The sequence below is a fragment of the Hypanus sabinus genome, chromosome 20, assembly GCF_030144855.1.
Source record: "Hypanus sabinus isolate sHypSab1 chromosome 20, sHypSab1.hap1, whole genome shotgun sequence".
NCBI lineage: Eukaryota > Metazoa > Chordata > Chondrichthyes > Myliobatiformes > Dasyatidae > Hypanus > Hypanus sabinus.
Window position 1 is genome coordinate 10,493,200 of NC_082725.1, and position 19,900 is coordinate 10,513,099.

General features: G+C 37.7%; 2 protein-coding genes and 1 long non-coding RNA gene across 4 annotated transcripts; 2 read left to right on the plus strand and 1 right to left on the minus strand.

The window, feature by feature from the left end:
• Positions 1–1,709: 1,709 nt before the first annotated feature.
• On the plus strand, positions 1,710–5,124 carry hoxa10b (homeobox A10b). The gene is made up of 2 exons (XM_059945064.1): positions 1,710–2,517; positions 4,089–5,124. The coding sequence occupies exons 1-2, from the start codon at positions 1,761–1,763 to the stop codon at positions 4,361–4,363; spliced, it is 1,032 nt and encodes a 343-aa protein (XP_059801047.1). The 5' UTR covers positions 1,710–1,760; the 3' UTR covers positions 4,364–5,124.
• Positions 4,629–7,639, minus strand: LOC132378281 (uncharacterized). The gene is made up of 2 exons (XR_009506955.1): positions 6,218–7,639; positions 4,629–5,572 (listed from the first exon to the last, which is right to left on the minus strand). It is a non-coding gene; the product is annotated as an uncharacterized LOC132378281 (long non-coding RNA).
• Positions 7,640–7,647: 8 nt separating this feature from the next.
• Positions 7,648–14,753, plus strand: LOC132378280 (homeobox protein Hox-A9). Of its 2 annotated transcripts, XM_059945066.1 has the most exons (3): positions 7,648–11,217; positions 11,951–12,517; positions 13,351–14,753. In XM_059945066.1, exons 2-3 carry the CDS (start codon positions 11,977–11,979, stop codon positions 13,590–13,592), a joined length of 783 nt encoding a protein of 260 aa, XP_059801049.1. In that variant the 5' UTR covers positions 7,648–11,217; positions 11,951–11,976; the 3' UTR covers positions 13,593–14,753. The 2 variants fall into 2 exon arrangements, with proteins under 2 accessions (XP_059801049.1, XP_059801050.1); XM_059945067.1 differs by lacking the exon at positions 7,648–11,217 and having other exon boundaries at positions 11,917–12,517.
• Positions 14,754–19,900: the final 5,147 nt, after the last annotated feature.

A 19,900-nucleotide genomic window follows, 5' to 3' on the forward strand; every position in this document is an offset into this window, starting at 1 on the left:
GAGATGGGGGTGTATGGGTGGTGGTGTGGTGCCGGTGATAGTGGAAGTGGGGGACTGGGTGGGGGTGGGGCGGCCAGGGTGCACATTTTGATTGCGGCTTTAAGATGGCTCGTAGCAAAACACAGTCATGTTCGGGGCTGAATATTACATTCCAAGCTAACGACTACATTTTCAGCATCATTGCTGGCTGCGTTTTATTAGAGATGGCCGAGCAAGATGCAGTCAATGCGACTGACGCCCAGAAATGTTTCCCATCCAGATCCACAACCATACACATAGCCACAAATACACCCGGTTAAGTTCTTACCTTCTCTAGGACCATGTGGATCTCCCTCCCTCTCTCTCTCTCTCTCTCTCTCTCTCTCTCTCTCTCTCTCTCTCTCTCTCTCTGTCTGTATGAGTGTGTGTGTGTGTGTGTGTGTATGTGTGTGTGTGTGTGTGTCTGTGTGTGTGTGTGTGTGTGTGTGTGTGTGTGTGTCTGTGTGTGCGTGTGCGCCTGGGAGGGGCACTTATTACTGTTGCATTAAATTCTATAACAATACACAGATATTAACATTAATTTGTGCATAATCATCCTGCATACTAAATTGGGGGAGAGAAGTTCACCAATCGAAGGCCACAGTTCCATACTGATTTTTTTAAAAAATATATATGCCAGTTTGGCTTTCTCTCTGTCTTCATTTTGTAAGTTGCCTCTGAACGGGACGGAGTGACAGAGTCTGGAGGAAGCTTCCGCTTCCCGCTTTGTTTTAAACTCGATCGGGTTGTAGTTAAGACGCTTGTAAATTTTGTTTAACTGCAACGCACTCTATTTTTTTTAAGACGAAATGATGAGGTCGATTTTATAGGTATGGTAAACGATGTATACTCTGGCCCAGCCGGTCGAAGGGCAGATGAATGAAGTATTTCGCCACAACTGATTCTCGATATTGTGATTTGGGATAAAATACCACGAATTGTCATAATTCAGTAACATCAAATATCCACGCTGTAGAAATAGATGGATAAGAATAAATGCTTGTTTTATTAGGGTGTTTCTTCGACCTTGCACACTTAACCTACAGCGCTGTAGAATGTTACATTAACCCACTAAACTCTAAGCTACGCAGGCCAGATATACAGCCACGGGTTTGTATTTCAGAAGTGATTCTTCAAGGAATAGCAATGGAAGTAACAATCAGTGAAGAGACACCGTGGATCTCAATTACAATGACCACTATGAAACTCTTGCAGCAGGCGGCTGGGTAATTACAATCAGATCGGTGAAAGTCAAGATTACTTGTGTTTACTCGCGAGTATCCTCATATGAAACCTCTACACCCGATTAAAACTGCAGAATATAGAATTAAAACTTTGTTCTTTTTGCCAACTGCATTGGCTAATAATTTAGAGCATGTAAATAACTGCTGCTTGCAATTGTTATGTAGCTTCTCGTTAAATTGAAACTTGTAATATTGAATTTGCATTTTGCGCCTTTTAAAAATTTTACTTGAAGGCCATGATTCTAATACAGTAGAACTGAATAAATAAAGATGCATTTAGACGCTTTTGCAGTTTACCGAATACATATGGTGACCTTATTGCAGTTCTGGTGACGTAGCCCCGCCAAAGAGGAGTGGCTTATGCCCAGTTATGCCTTTTGATTGGCTCGTCCCGCCTGTCGTGCTGCGGAGGTATCTCTAATCATATTCAACGTGTTTGCACAAGAAATGTCAGCCTGAACTGGATATCTTCTGCTTTCGCCAAATTACCCCACAACAATGTCATGCTCAGACAGCCCGGCTGCAAACTCCTTTTTAGTAGATTCTCTGATCAGCGTGGGCCGTGGCGGAGAAGGAACCTATTATCCCAACAACAGCGTATACCTGCCGCCTGGTTCTGATCTATCATACGGCATCCAGAACTGTGGACTTTTCCCATCTCTGAGCAAACGCAGTGAGAACAACTCTCAGAGTATGGTCCTGACTTCTCATCCCTACATGAGCGGGATGGAAGTCTGGTCAGATCCTCCTAGATCTTGTCGCATGGATCAACCTGCAACCCAGCAAGCAGCATGTTCCTTCCCCCAGAATATCAAAGAAGAAAATGCCTATTGCTTATATGATTCTGAGAAATGTCCAAAAAGCGCGGCAGCAACAGATCTTTCCACGTTTCCAAGGCTAACGTCAGAGTCGTGCTCCACTAGTGACACTACTACTAACGGCGGGGTTCCTGTGCCCGGCTATTTCCGTCTGTCCCAAGCCTACCCGGCATCCAAACAGACACTCTATAACAACACTGGGCAGGTTGGGGCCTCTCCGTTCGTGCCTCAGTCCCAGATCCGTTTTGGAACACCCCCTTCTTCAGCTTCGACCCCGAGTGAGTTGGGGAGGAAAGGGAGCGAAGGGACATCCCCCGGCCATTTAACTTGCGGTTCCGAAAGGGAAGAGGCAGAAGCTCCAGCTTCGTCAGCCAACGAAGAGTCTTCTCCAGTCCCCTCAGAGAGCAGCAAAAACTCTCCTGAAAAAGAAACAAAAGGTAGGTACATAAGAGACAGTGGACGGTTTACAGAGCTAGCAATCTGAAATGGGTAGACGTGGCAGGTACAGCCAATAAGCCTAACAAAGGGGGGTTCGTTTTGACCCTGTGAACTTTTTATTTTTGGGCGTGAGCTATGCTGTAAAAATTAATGCCTAGTATAGTTTATAGTGTGAGCCCACGCTCCGGAATCAATTGCACTCACATTCTAAACTTGTCAGATAAGTTACAAACCACGAATCCCGTCTACAGTTATTTAAGTGTACCGCATATTTGAACACAGAGTCCAAAGTAAATAAAAGACAGCCAATAAATAATACTCAAAGGAAATCAGGGACGTTTTATGATCTAGTGCGTCTTTCGAGAAAACAGGGTTAAAATAAGAAAATAGGAAAAGTTTCAAAATAATAAAAGAGAATGCTGTCATATTTTGCTTTAAGACATTTGATGTTATTAAACCAGTGTAGAATTATTGCTCATGGGGTTTTGTTAAAAATATCAGAGTAGATGAGAAAAGACAGTTTTAGAAGTTACCTAGTTTATTTCTTACTGTACGCAAAAACCATCCATTTAGTTAAATGGGAGCACCACAATAGAAAGTTAAAATGTCCAACGATCATTTTAGTTGTAGCTCTAACGAACTTCATAAGAAAACGTTTCAATAAGTTAGTTCAAGTGAAAAAAGTGGTGAAATAGAAAGGCAAGAATCTTAAAGCTTTCAAGTAAAGAGGCAACATTTCGATCTGGTACATTTGCAGTTGTTCGCTTAAATGAAGAATCCCACTTAATCTCCTTGGATTATTGGCATGGATGAAGATAGGTTTTATTTCATGTGAAACATGACAAGAAATAGGACTGAACACTTAAGAGTCTGAAATGATAGGAGAGGCACTAAGCAAAATATTGAATTGTATGATAATTTCACGAGTATATTTTAATTGAATAACCAACTGCGTTGGCATTAATCTAGCACTTTGATAGGAGAAATAAGTTGCACTCTTACAGAATGGAATGAAATTAATCTGACAGTATCACTCTGAGTACATAAGATTTCTGACAATTGTTTAAATTATGTCCAATTCTATTAAAATACGATTTTCAAACTAATTTCATCTTCATCCTAAAAGACTCCACGTTCTCTGTAATACCACATAAACACCCAGATCGGCTTAGATCACGGAATAATTCAAAATGCATTATTTTTCCGTACCATGAAAACGTACAGTAAAGGTATTGACAGGTAATGGGAAAAATAGGACCATGTTTCTATAAGATTAAAAGTGAAAATTTGAAACAATTAGAGGATGCAGTATTTTGAATATTTCAAGTTGTATCTAAAGATGGTGTACCTCATTTTTGGGCACAATGGCATGGAGAACATAGGTAAATGTATCCATTTTTGAACAAGTAGTTTCCCATTGAAAATTATTTGACGAAACATTTTGTTCTTTCTCTGATCATCTGCTTTCTCTCTCACTCTCTCATTCTATCTCTCTATTATCTATTTCTTTATCTATCTATCTCTGTCTGTTTCGTTCCTTTTGCTTGCTGCCATTTCTTTTACTCAATAGGGGAAGTGAAAGCTGAAAATGGGGCTAACTGGCTGACTGCAAAGAGTGGCAGGAAAAAACGATGCCCTTACACCAAACATCAGACCCTGGAGCTGGAGAAAGAGTTTCTTTTCAACATGTACCTGACTCGAGAGCGTCGCCTAGAGATTAGCCGCAGTGTCCACCTGACTGACAGACAGGTCAAAATCTGGTTTCAAAATCGCAGAATGAAACTCAAGAAAATGAACCGTGAGAACAGGATTCGGGAGCTCACAGCAAACTTCAGCTTTTCATGATAAACACAGACACTGGTTTGAATATTTTAGCCGGAGACACCGGGAAGTTGTGCTAGTGTTACTAAAAGACTACAACCTTTTCCACTTACCTCTGACGTCTCAGCCTTGTGCTGATTGTAGATAAATACGTTTTATGTGTTTTGTTTTTATTTGTGGAGCTAGTCTGTCTCTGTATCTATAATAATAAGTGTGGCCATCGATGAGTAAGGCATGCACAGAAGTTATCGTCCTATATGACGATTTTCCAAACAACTGAAGAGGAATAGGGTTGGGAGGGGGTGGGGTGGGGAAGAAGGATGATGAACATGTCAACAAACATTTAATTGTGCTAGTTACCAATTATCAGCTAAGTAAATCGAACATTGTAATATTTAAATACATTTATGCTGTTAAAATAGTTCCAGGATAATGTTACTACCATATACCGATATGTCGATAAAAGTTAAATGTGAATATACTGTAAAAGTGTGTTGTTACATAAATATATCACATGCCATGAACGGAAGCACCATTGCACATTTAAATGTGAAACATTGTTGCAAACATAATGAAGTAGAATGTGGGACCTTTTATTCCGTGCCGCTGATTCCCTTTTAAAAAGAAAATAAAATCAACTAGAATTAATTCATTTTTGATTTTGAAAAAAAAAGAAATATTCTTACTGGAAAACTCAGAAAATGCTTGATCCTATTGCCGCTGCACTGTGTACGTTAGCAAAATCTTGTGTTCCCTGGAAGATGAATAAAACGTATTTCGTCGGAGTCCTTTGAGATAGGTATATGCACATTGTTTTTTTAAAGTTCATTTTGTGTTCGGTGTTTTTTTCCTTACCTTTATCTGTTGAGAAGGTTTACTACAGGAATGGTGGGTTTAAGACTGGCAATTACCGTTGCAATCTATTTAAATATTACCTAGACGGTCGTAATTTGTCTGGGCCATATAGCAATGGTGCTGTAACGTTTGTCGGCTTTTGTTGAGTTTTATGACTTGCTAGTATATCTGGGTTGTTGCTGTCTTGGACGAGTGGTTTCAGTTGAGCGAACAGCCACGAAGACAGAGGAAGCAGCGCACCGCTCGGATGTAGGAAATTGGTTTTCTTCGAACAAAATGCACACCAGATCTTTTAATCTGCAAAACTCAGAAGAGTTTGAAGAATCGAAATACTCTAGCAGATCAAACATCTGGAAGTATTCAGGATGAAGGTGAGATCTGTATGAAGAGCGAAGTCCATTATCGTATATTTAAACCAATAGGTAAGGGATCATGTATAACAAACACGTGTTTTTGGTATATTTTAAATGTAATCTGTGGTGTTAGCAAAGGAAAGTTAATGCTACTGTATGGGCTATTTTCTTTTTGGGTGGGAGATATGGAAGAAGAAGAAAAAAAGAAAATATATATTTATTGTCTGTGTCATCTGACTAGCTCTTTTCTTCGGACAAACCTTGAACTCGTTATTATTGCAGTGCACACAAGTTACAATAGCTTATCATTACTAGAATGAATGACATGTATAGAGATCGCGTGAAATCCTGCACAGGGATAATAAAGAACCCCGCCATATTTAGTGGGGTCTAACAAGTATTCTCGTGCTGAATTTGCAATTCAATTTATTCATTTGAATTGGAATCCGGCATCAAAACCCCGAAAAACCGTCGATTATTTGGGAATAATTTTAGGGACAAGCAGCCTTGCTTGTTGGAGCGTCTTTCGATTCTGGTAAATGCATGCAAGATTTTGACGGGAAGCGCAATGATTGTGACCTCTATCTGAGTAAGCTTGTTGAATGTTCATTCAGATTGCCCCCTACTTATGTACAGTGATAGGAATCTAAAGATCTGAGATAGAACTGACCTGTGATTTAGGTAGTTTCATGTTGTTGGGGTAAGGTCTAACTCTACAACACGAAACTGCCTGAATTACTGCAGTTATCGTCATCGCCAGTGAGTTCTTGAGCTGGTTTGGAAAGAAACAGCAGATACTTTAAAAAAACATGAAAAAATTTAAAGGCTTTTGGTTTGATACGGCCAGCGGTAAAGTTCCGTAACAGGAATAAAAACGTGCAACAAAACGATATAGTAGATAGCCATTCTATAACTTTCCACCCCCGCCCATTCCGAAATTAATGCAATGGTATTTTTTTAAAGAGCACAAGAGATTCTTCCTTATTTTATAATCTAAAGATGGACTGTGCTTTCCGAACGATGTGGAATTTCCTGAATATAACATTCTACATTCGATTTGTTTGTTTTTCCTAAGAAGGATCAAGTTCATGTTTAAATTAAATATGATACATTTCGATTTCCCTTCAATATGTGTGCGTTGTCGAAGCATTATTTCAAAGTACCGATGATGGTCCGCGGTACCCTGCTGCAGATTGCGGCAGTTTCATACGTACGGCGGCGTAATCGATGCATTGCAGATTTCCATTTTGTTAGTGATAAATATTCCAAGTTATATTAGCATAGCTAAAAAAAAAAAGTCACATATTTGCTTGATCCATTCTGTGCATGGCTCATATTGTAATTCGCGGTGAAAATTTGAAATAAAAAAATGTCCTTGCAACATGATTTAAGATACGCATTTTATGCATATGTATTCTACCATGTGCAAGACAAAGAAATTACTTGAAAGGCACAAGGCCTCGGTTATGATCATTACATGGCGCCTAGGCGCGTAATTTTGGTTTGTTCTTGGAAACAGCGACCTCGGCGGAGCGCAGTGGAAGCGCTGCTCAGGCTCTGCTGAAACTAGACTAAACACAGAAATCAGACTTGTCCCATTATATTGGGCTGTTTAGACCAGACAAACAGAAGCTTTAATCTAAGCAAAGCAAGTAAATAAGCACAATGGTGCCTTGTTTTGTTGGCTAAGTTAATTGAACATCCTTTGGAATTAAACTATTTAAAGTGGATGTTTCAATGTCATTATGCAAGGCAAGGATCATTATACAGTAACTACATAGTTTCTTGTCCTGTTTTATGAATACAGAATTAAATTCATTGTACATATAATGCATGTTCAGTAATTGTTCTGAAGTAAAACGAGCAGAATAAATTAATGGAGAAAATGCAGAACTTGCATATTGTACAAAGAAAATATCCTTACATACAATTTTCCATATGGTCCTACAAACGATTTGAAATTAGCTTTGCAAGGAAATTACTTCTGGTTAATTCAGATATGGGTAAAAACTCATCTGCAATATTAAATGATGTCATCCAGCATGTTGTCGAAGGAGATTTAACGCAAAGCAGAAATTTCTATCTTGATTATTTTCTCAGTTCAATGTAAAAAGAAGATCTTCCGAAAAAAATAAGTGCGTTGGTACACCACAGCAGGTTCGTATTCTCCTGATGCCGCTGTGCCACCTTAAACTATCGACGGCATGGTTTATTGACCCGCGAAGGAAGTCAAGTTTGTACTGGTCATCCCTTCTGGTAACTGGCAGACCCTACTTAAAACGTTGTAAACTCTGCCCTTTGACTAAACGCATTTCCTCTCATTTGCCTCGATTCTATAGACGAATACGTTACCAAGAAGTTGGAGATATTTCTTTAATCATTACGCATCCGAATAAATATCGAATTGTGTTTTATATCATCTATATTTTAATGCTATTTTCCCAATTTAATGTCCTTTAACTATGACTTATTTGACAAATCTGATAGTACAAATTATATTATTTTTTAAATCATTCTGGTTACATTTTGTATTATAATATTTGTGCGTTGTTCGCAGTCATCTCCGAGGTTCTTACGATTTATAATCTTATAAAAAAGGAAAGCGCGACAGCTTTGTAGTCGCCTTCATTAATGTTAAATTAGAAGCTCGCTTTCCTTTTTGTTAAAGGCCAGTGCATGCGGTCCTCTACAGTTTCACATTGAGTATTTAATTTCGGATTACTGCGAATGAACTAAAATGCGACTCAAATATTCGTAACTATACAACACTCCAATATAATGTTTGTTTTTTTTTCTCAGACTATAATCAGACATGACTTGTTTGCAACTGAAAGTGAGCGTTTAGCTGCAAAGCGTTCAGGACAATTTTGATTCCCATGTAGATATCGCCAGCATGCAAATTATATAGTTAATACACGTTTGAGTCTTGGTCAAAATACTTTTCTTACAGCAAATTAGACACGAAAACGATGAAAGATGTTTATCGTCCTCACGTACTGTGAGTGTACAAATTGGGCTTTGCAATTTCACACAGATGTTATCTGAACGGAAACATAGGCGTCAGCGTTATTTTAAATGACAGGGCTGTAAAGTCCCTCTAAAAAATCAAAATTTCCAGGCTATGTCAACCTTAAAAATTTTATCACTCAGCTTTATCTCAGTCTTACCAAATTATTCTGACTACAATGTGTATTCAACGACAATCCAATTTGCCTGGATAATTCCATAAAGCATTAATTTTTTTGCTGAGAAAACATCGGTATAATACTTTTGTCTGAACTTTCATGATATAATATTTGCATTAATTCATAACGATATGCTATTTATTTAGAATAAACGTAATTCTAAAGTAAAAGTAAACCAGACCAACTCGACACTGCACAGGAAGAGCAATTTAGCTTTATCCTTGATCCATTCGCCTTGTCATGGAATGAGATACGAATTATCTCTCTAACAAATATATTTTAAACTTGAAGTGGATGCCTTGTTGCACTCCTCTACGCTGAATTATCTGCATCCTTGCGGCATTTAACAATTTATTGGCGAACTTAAGGAATTACATCCAAGAACGCTCCTGCATTTTCCTTCTTTATGCTGTTTTAAAAATGCCCTTGCTTGAGAGCTGGAGCTTGCAAATAACATGTGAGCTTCCCGTCCAGAACGCCTGAACATGAGTCGCAACTGTATACCTAAACTGAAATACAAACCATCAAAATTCGTAACTATATTTTAGGTGGGGGGTAAGGGAATGGATTAGGTTTTGGTAGGAACTAAGTAATGATTATAGTACTTGCAACGAATTCAACTATATCGTTTAAAATCAAGCATTACATACAAACTATAAATCTTTAGGATCACAGCTAGACGCGGCGCACTCCAACTTTTGTTTTAATGGCTAGTCGTTTTTTTAAAAAGCTCATTTAAAAAAACCTTAATTTTAATTAGATGAACGGCTCTGTTTAGCGAAGTACAGATTCAGGGCCCCGTGGCTTCACTTTATGTATATATGAAATCAACATTTTATCCCAATTTCAGACAATCTGCACAGGAAACGCAAACGTCTCCTTTTTTCTCCCTTAGGCTCAGCACTGGACTTGAATGGATCTTGATTCTGCGCTAGACCGCATCACTCCACCAGTTTCAATGTAACACTGCGCTGTCTAGCTACTCATGTCCGCTCGCAAGCGACGGCTGAAGCTCCCCAACACCCGCCCCCACCCCTCGCCAGCAGACACTTTAGACTCAGACTTCAGCACTCCCCCCACAACCCCCCGTAACACCAGCATACCACCCACACAAAAAACTCCTTCCTGACCCACTCTCCCTAACAGTGAAAAGTCAAAGCAGTAAGGAGAAAAATATAATTGTTCAGATTAATATAAAAACCCAGAGGAAAGGACGCCGTGTTTCAGTTATTTCAGGTTTATACAATCATCGGATGGCTGTGAGGACAGCCGTAGGAAGGAGGGTGTATGTGTGGGAGCAACGACGATAGCACGTTGGCTTTAAGTGGCATCTGATAATTGTCTTTGTTTCTTCACTATTTCTGCGTTATCAGATATAACGCAACAGTTCAAGTACTTCTCATTGATTGCGGGGGAAGACTTTGTTGCTACTGTAGAGGTACACCAAGAGATTTTTTCCACCTTCATTTTAAGCAGACGAAATATTTTTAACCGCATATAGCTAGCCAAATAGCCGCAAACAAAGATAAAATTAAAACTGAAACATTACGGCTGAGTTGCGAATCGACAGCTTCAACAGCCAAATCTAATTACTTGGCCTTAAAGACCAAGGGTATTTTTAATTAAAACAGAACTAGGCTCAATGCCAGTCATTTAGAATAGCTGTTATTAATTCTTTCGCAGATTCTGAGTTGTTTCCTACATATAAACACATTTAAAAAGCTGTCCCAATGAGACACTGTTAAAAATTACCATTTTATTCTGCGAACACAGCGCAGGAGAGCCAAACAAATAAATGAATCGACGTGTGATCATTAGATACAAAAGAAAATATTTCCTGTTAGAACACAAATGGTAAGTTATTCTACGCAAAAGGTTATAATAATGACGGAAAATTATTACGAAATATTTCTTAAGTAATTTCATAGATTTTTTATTAAATATATTGCACATTTATTTACTTAAACACTGGACCAGGCCATAATACCGGCCTTCAGGAATATCTTTTATGTTAATTTTAATATTGTTGAGTAAAATCATCCGTCGCTTTAGAGATACACATTCACACATCTTACATATATCGGTAGAAAGTGTGTGCGTGAAAGAGAAGGTTAGGCCCAATTAGGTTTTAAAGCACAGTACTTCGTTGTAATATTTAATATGCCGAAGGGAGAAGGTAATAAATGAAGCCATTAATACGGATGCTGGCGAAATCCACAGAAATAGGCCTCGTATATTTGTTCAATGTCTAACGGTTTGTTTTCATTTGCCATTGAAAGGAATCTATCTGAGCCATATAAGAGACGAGAATTCCAAATACCGTCAGTGAAGGAAGGCTTTGCAATTTTCGCCCACATAATCCTCCAGTGAATGTATGAAGGAGATTGTCCACGAATCCGAAGAGAAAAGATGTGGGGACTACTGGATTTCCGAACAAATTAATATCCCCCGTGTATCTGCATCTGTCTACCAAAAATAACACGTTGTACGCGGAAGTTGTAATTTATTATGGTTTACTGTAGGTAAAGAGCCGTTTTGCAATGGCCATAGTTTGCTAACATGTAGTTTAATTGCTCAAACGGTTATAAAACGGAGATTGACACAGTGGGTTTAATGTGGAACTCGTTTTTAAAAGGAACGATGCATAACAGATACAGGTACACACGCCACTTCTCAGAGGTAGTCTTTAAAACTTCGTTAACAATTATTATTTGTTAAAAATGTATTTGAATTTTAGTTTTTACCAAGCATGAATAGTAAATGCCTGCCCGAACACAGATTCTTTGTTGTTTTTATGCAGTTTATAATTTCACTCTTTTCATAATATTTTATGAGAAGGTTAACGATTATAAGGTGTTCGTTAAAAAAAAACGAGCATCAGATGGGAAGATTGATTATGATATAAAGTAGTCCCCTAAGAAAAGAAATACAACCGAATATTTTTTCACATTTCAGTTGCCAGAAACAAATCGACGGGTTTATATAGAAGAAATTATATCCCTTTGCAAAAAAAAACATATGAACTTGCTATATAAAATTATGACTATAAAAGATTGACCCCGCTACAAGCTGCGGATTGATTTATATTTTATTGTTGTTTTTTGAATCACGTGGGTAATTTATCCAATGGCGTGGAAGTGCGCTTGCACCATATTAGCGGACTGTACTTGTCCCGGCGGTAAGTTGTTATATTGAAATCTGCTCTTTCATATTTTCAGAGGCGCTTGCTGTGTCTTTGCCGAGCATGTCGACATCGGGGACTATCAGCAATTATTATGTCGACTCTCTTATAATGCATGAAAACGAGGATCTGCTGTCGTCCAGATATGCCTCGGGTCCATTGGCTCAGTCTTCCAGGCAGGCACCTCTTGCTGAGCACCCCGATTTTTCCCCATGTAACTTCCAATCTAAAGCGACCGTGTTCAGCACGTCCTGGAACCCGGTTCATGCTCAGAGTTCTGCCAATATGCCCGCCGTTTATCACCCATACATGCACCAGGCACCTATTGCCGCTACGCCTGATGGTAGGTACATGCGCTCCTGGCTAGATCCCATGCCGGGAACCTTGTCCTTCCCCGGGTTACCTTCCAGTAGACACTACGGTATCAAACCTGAGCCCGCAGCTGCCCGCAGGAATGACTGCACCACGTTTGAAACACACACGTTAGCCCTCTCAGATTATCCTTGTGGACCATCTCCCGGTGATAAACGTCTGGCCGAGATTTCCTTTTCTGAAAATAATGGAGAGGTTGAGCCAAACGCAGATAAGCTGCACTTGGATCCAAGTAAGTATGGAAATCTCGCATCTTTTTTAAAAAAAACTTTTCTAAGGATTATAAATTAGAGTCATTTTATATACTTGACTTTTTCATTGCGTGCAGTAATAAAAAACATTTATCTCCTTCTAATTATGTGTTTTGTATGTGTGTGTATGTGTGTGTCTGAAAGAGAGAGAGAGAGTGAGTGAGTGAGAGTATTATGCATAAATTTAAGGTATTTGATCAAGGTTCATTTGTACGTTTTAGGGCATTTCCATGGACAGAAACCGTGTATAAATTGAATTGGTATGCATTCCTTATAACAGAGGAAGGGGAAGATATTAATTGCAGTCCCTGTAATTCAAGTGCAAGTAAATGAGATGGAGATAAGTTCACTGGAAAGATGAAATGCATGCAACACACAATGCAATTAGCTTGATTAACAATTTGTCTTAATACAGCTATTTTATCTCTTCATTTTAAACTCTGTGCAGAGACTCTCTTCACTGAAGTGAACAGTGCGTGTAAAAGTATAATCATTCAAAGATTGAAGATTCAGGATTGTTTAATGTCATTTCCAATACACAAGTGTAAAGGAGAACGAAATAATTGTTGCTCGAGATCCAATGCACCACAAAAAAAAAACACAATATGATAAAAAATAATATTTTTAAAAGCACGATAAATATAAATACATAAGATAATCGGTGTGAACATATGAATTTGCAGAAAACAGTTTCATCAACACAGAGTTGCCCAACCCCTATTATCTGTAAAGGTGTTTTGATTCTGGGAATATTGCAATATTTGACCAACATGGGAAGGGAAATAAAGTAAATGTGTTTCCTTTACACTTTCAGATAACCCTTCCGCCAACTGGCTGCATGCAAGGTCCACCAGAAAAAAACGCTGTCCTTACACTAAACATCAGACGCTGGAGTTGGAGAAGGAATTCTTGTTTAATATGTACCTCACGAGAGACCGCAGATACGAAGTGGCCAGAGTCCTCAATCTCACCGAACGGCAAGTTAAAATCTGGTTTCAGAATAGAAGAATGAAGATGAAAAAGATTAACAAGGAACGACCTAAAGATGACCGGTGACACGGATTAAAATATCTTGGAAGGGGAAAGGACTAACTCACTATTACAATCGAAACAGACCCTGCTTAGAAAGACATTGAGAACATTATATCATACCATTAGCACAAATTACTCCTTTGCCAGTTCTGGACTACACTTGGTGGGAAAGACTAATGCATTGGTTAGATGGGAACCAAAGATGGAGACATCTACGGCAAGGTTAAGTCTGTGGCTACGGAAGCTACCTTTACATGAAAACTACCTTCTATAAATCTACCGCTATTCTGTGCGGGCAGTAATTCAGTAATACTGTATTAGTTTAATATTTACTCGTTTTACACGCAGCAAACGATGCTGCCTATATACTTGAATCCCTGTGTCTGTCGTGATTATCTCTGTGACTGGGCCTATGTGCTTGGGCGGTGTCTGAGTTAAGATCGTGTAAACCAACAAAAGAAAAAACTCAGCTCAACTCAGGATGTTTAATATAAAACTAACAGGCTGTGTGTTGGACATGAAATGTTATTTTCGTGGTGAACTTGGGACATATATTGTATTATTTTCACTGTGAATTAACTTGTAAAAAAAAAACGCCGGGCTTTATGCTGTCTTTGTGAGACTGAGTAACGGCCTTGCCTGGGTGCATGACGATTGTGTTGTTCTTCAGCAAGTATATGAAACTGAATTGCATAGAATGCTAATATAAGTTTTATTTAAAATAAAAAGCAGCGCTGAACATTCTGCTAAACGATACTATTGTCTATTGTGATGAAAGCACGAATAAAGTTCTCAGACACTTTGTATTTATCGGTGTTGTGGTGCAAAGAAAAGTATAAGATTTGGTTTAAAACTACCTATATGTATAACTAGTAACTACCTATGTTTCGTGTGTAAATGTCACTCTTAAAAACTGTCTAGATGCATTTATGCGATGGAAAGAAAACAATATTGTCAATAAAGGTAATGTGTACAATACAAGGAAAATATTTGGGTGCAATAGAAAGAGCATATACCACTAATGTGTTTTAAATGGGATTTTCTTTAGACCTGCCAAGCTAACACATTTAAACTTGTGTACACGTTTAAAATGAATACCTCGTGTCATATTGACCAAACTATACTGTTTGTAATGAAATGTCATTTTATTTGTTGTCTAATAAAATATATGTTTCACTACATAAACACACGTGTTTTCTCGTCATGGAATTCAAACTACGGAAATGCTTCCCGGGGTACAATGTCCCCCGAATATATTTCATCTATTGAACCATAATTTCAAAATTTTTCGAAACTCACCAAACATACCCTTTTACTATATTCAACTATTCTCTACGGGTTTAAAATATTAGAATTAAACCCAAATTTTTACAACAAAAGGGATAATGAAATAAAAATTATATATATATATATATATATATATATATATCAATTTCAAGGAAAAATCCGTTCAGCACCAAGACTTAGTCTCCGATATCAACACATAGTTTTGTAACAGTTAGCGACTACTTCAACAAAAGCTATTAGGTTTCTTTCCAAAATTCTGGCATTCAAAATTTGATCTACTCTTTGGATTTCCCGGAATAAACATGAGATGTTTACTCGTAACTAAAACTAGAGTTCGAGGTTTCGGGCGGGTGGGGGGGGGGGGGGGAGGAAAAATATCATAAACATTGAAGTAGTAGCTTTGTTTTGGAAGCGGATTTGATGACGCAGGGTCTGAATACATTTGAGCTTAACGCCCAGTTATCACCAATTAACCCGAGAACCTGCAAAAGCGCTCTAACAACTTGTATTTGTCGCTTGGCCATGCTCCAATGCGGCTGGCTATTTATACGATTTGTTGTGGGTTACTTATGCAAGAAATGCAGTAATTTTACTCGGAGTGGAAATAGATAACCTTGATCCAGTTGCCTGTGAAAAAACCCCAATGTTATTGGGATTTCATCACATTATAATGAAACGAATATCTATATATTCTTTTTTAAAAAATCAGTCTGGCAGTAATCCTTGCCGCCATTTCCTTAACATATCAACACAAAAGAATCGGAGCCTTTGAAAGCAAAGAAAGTTAAATTAGTCTTTGAGTTTCCTCCACCAACAAAAAGTACACGATTTGGCCATTTGTGCAACTTCCTTGCTAATTGTACGATCCCTAGTAACTTTTTAAATCCCCGAAGACAGTTTGGATGGATTTAGTGGGATTCAAACGGTTTGGGATTTGGACGCAAAGGCCCGGGGTAGCAGCAAGTCTTGGCAGTGGCTGTCGTTAGTAAAATTCAGAGTGGTGTACCGCAATAAAATAAAATGACTGCTGTAAGCGTTTATGGGGTGTAAAACGCTGGAGGTTAAGGGGCGAAGTACATAAACACGACACTGACGATCGAAGTATTCTTCATGTCTAGGGTAAACACGCGAATAGGGTTTACAGTAATTAAAATAAAATTTTATTATGATATTAAAACAGTTGGTAAATTGAAATTGCTTTATTTTATTTTTTAAAGTGTTCAGTCTGGAGGGTTAGAATGTTGCGACGCCCTCTGTTGTTACATATGGAACTTCAAAGACTAAACAGGGAGACTTGCAATAAAATAAAGGGTCTGGCAAGCCGTCTGGAATTCAGGTTTTAATGAGTTTACAACTGTCCAGCTACAATCAGTATTTTTCCAGGGAAGGCCATCCATTTGTTTTGTCTGGCTGCTTAGACAAAAGGGTCTGCGGAAATAACGACCTTTATTAGTCTCGTCTCTAACGTGGGCCCCTCACATATCTCTTTACTAATTTATTGCGTCTAGTGGCAAAAATAACTGATATATAGTTATTTTAAGTCTGTTTTTAAATGTTCGATATTTAATTGGGTAGATATAAGTAAATATCTGATTGAAATCGATGGAGTTACTAGATTCAACACAGTTTAGACAAGGCTTTTCTGGGCATTCCCATTCAGCAGTTCTTTTTGAAGCAAGATCTCCCTACAGCCGGAAGATGGCAGTATTAATCCACAAAAGAGTTTAAAAAGAGTGCCGCCAAGCTGCCAAAAAGTGCAAATACTGTTATATCCCGGGATTTATTTATACAGTAGGTTGTAAATAGGATGAAAACATCTACGACAAATGACACTTGTAAATTCGGACTGTGGTCGATGGAGTATATTCATTTTGAATCTATCAACTCATTTGTGAACAGATTAATTCCACTTCACACAGGGTCTGAAAACCATTTGTACTTTAGTGTTTTATTTTTAATGTACAATAAGGCGTTTTAAATTGGTTATTTTCCACTCTATTCCTCAGCCCTACTGTGCAGTTTGCAGTACTGGAGAGCAATTAAAAGTTACTTGAAAACGAATCATTAAATATCTGCACATAAAATCGTGCATATAAACTACGTGCACAGTACGTCCGCTCACTCACGCAAGTATAACACAAATGCATGTATTCAGACATATACGCATGCAGTTTCATGCCTATGATTGCATGTTAATTATTTATGTTGACTTCCTTTTCAAGAAGAGCAGGAAGAATCTCGTTAAATGTAACACAACGAAGGAGAATAAAATCCATATCACATATAATTTATAACCAGAATTCAGATTATTATATTTAAAACACCAAATTGACACTAAATATATGTATAATATATAGTTAGATAGAATAAGTTCGCCCAATGGTGAACGCAAAAATGTGTGTGTGTGTGTGTGTGTGTGTGTGTGTGTGTGTGTGTGTGTGTGTGTGTGTGTGTGTGTGTGTGTGTGTGTGTGTGAGAGAGAGAGAGAGAGAGAGAGCGTGCGTGCGCGCGTGCTCGCGCGGCTGTGATCTGGTCTGAATGAGAACAAGAGATTACTGAAATAAGCGATAATTTTATTTTATATGAAGTCAGAAAATTATAGATTTCAAAGATGATAATTCAGTGCAACATAAGCTAATGCATTTTAAATATAGATAAGTATTAAATAAGGACGTCGTGAAAGGCGCGGTAAATTCATTCAAATAAGTTTTAGAATCTGCATGAAATGATTAATAATTTATTTAAATTTGATAATGGTAACCAAATAAAAAGTTTTAAGGGGATACACGTTTATTTTTACATATGTGATGTCATCTGCATAATATTTTATTGTTGGATCAAACTGCGACATTTAAGCATATAATTTTTTAAAAGGGTAGTCTCTATAGAAACTCCCCCACATTGGTCTTGGAATGAATGAGGGGGTGGCCGGCGTTAAAGAAGGCCTATTTATTACCAGAATCGGAATATTTGAAGACATTCACTCAAGTTTATTTTGAAAGTCAAAAACGTACAACTACTTTTTGGAAGCATATTCGCTTTTACCTTTTGGAACAAAGCCGTGGCTCTATCGCCGCACTGAAAAGTGCTGCACATGGATTCAAAAGTTCGTCGGATAGCCACAGAATTACGAACACGTGAATGATAATTATTTCACGATATATTCTAAAAATGATGCTCGTAAATTGTATATATTCAAACGTGTATCCGCACGCGTGTGTTTGCACATTCTTGCCACAACGCTATGCTAATTTAGCAAAACTAGGCTTCCATTTTTTCTTAATAAGCTGCAGAGAGGAATCTGGAAGTTTTACAGCTCTATAATAGATTCCAAACTACAGCAAATGAGTTGTAATGGAATTTGATATAAAGGTATTTCAAAATATGTTGACAGCCAAGATATATATTATTATTCAATCGCATTTCAAATATATGCTTCGTGATCAAGTGCTCGTTGCTACTTTGTCTATTGAAGTGTAAAGTTCCCAGCTGCAGTTTCAATATGATCTGTTGCTGTGCAACATAATCTTAATGTTCCATAAAGTATTTTTTTCATGTATTTGCAACCGGCTGCCAATAACATTTAAATGTCTATTAGAATATCATAGAAAAAATACTCATCGTTGAACGGGATAGGATTTCCAAAAATGCAAAAATTTCCAGATGACATGAAATTTGCCAAAATTTCTACAAAATATTATGTTGCTACCCAATATTGTGAATACTTCTTTCTGTCTCGATGTCCGTCTCCCTCTCTGCTGGCCTGTCTGCTTTCTGTCTGTCTGTTTTCCTGTCTATCTACTTATGCAATTGAGAAATTGTTAGTAATTGAATATTTATCGATTTTCAATCGTGCAAGATCAAATATGCCAGAACTGCTGAAGATATAACAGCAGAATTGTTTAGAAACCAGCAATAATTGCAAAGCTTTATAAATCATTTTTATTTCTAAAATTTTGGCAATGTTTGGAGTTACGGCCACAATGTTTTGATATAATCGCATTAACGTGTATCTCGCTTTCTTTGCTTCTGCACGTCCTTCAATTCGATCTGTTACAACAATGCTGCGTATAATGTACCCATGGATTCCTGGTAATAAAAAGAAAATAAAAATTGGCAATGTTGATAAATAAACAGCATCAGTGCTTGATAGGGAAGGTTACAATTTAGTTAGATAACAGAATATAAGCATACTGGCGAGGTTGGGCGGAATATTATTATTTCTTCTATATTTAACAACAAATGCAGCTAGGTTCATGCGTTCGGAATGATCATAGGACAACTGTACGAAGAAACTAGCAATCCTGGTGAATAGAGAAATATTGTGCCAAAGAAAATTGGAAAAAAATAGCTTTGGCAGTTTTCTGCTTCATGTTATTTGAAAATGATTTTATGGAACTTTGAGGAACATCGGTGTTCTTGGCGTGTATTTGACTTCAGTTAATAGCACGATTTTTATTATTATTGAAGTAATTTTGCATGGATGAAATGCTGATCTTATTCCGTTCAATTGCCTTACTTTTTATTTCAATTGACCCCCTCCTATTGACTGGATCCTCTTAAAGTTTTCGTCGGAGATCAATTATTTCTAATCATAGAACAATCGGTAGCGGTAACATATTTTTTGCGAGGAATGTTTAGACTTAGAAAATATGATTATCACACGGTAGGTGATGGTTCTTCTCTCTGCTATATACATACGTTCTGAGTAAGTTAATTAAATCTATTTGAAAAATTATTTTTATACATTCTTTTGACATCCTGTCAGTGTGGTAACAATCTTTGACAGCTCGAATTCGGGTTTATTTTAAGTTATTTGTACTATAAGAAAAGTTTAGAACACAAAACCATCTCTCAAGCCGTTCGTGCGGTATTTACATTAGCTCGTTGTTTCGTTTTAGGGATGTACAGGAAATATGGAGATTACCAGCAATTTTATAGGCTGGTGGTATATAAACTAAAGATTATTTTTTAACGATCGAGGGACGAATGCAGTCCAGCAACCTCCCGATAAAGCATCTTCGCGGGTGGAAAGCCTAGAACTA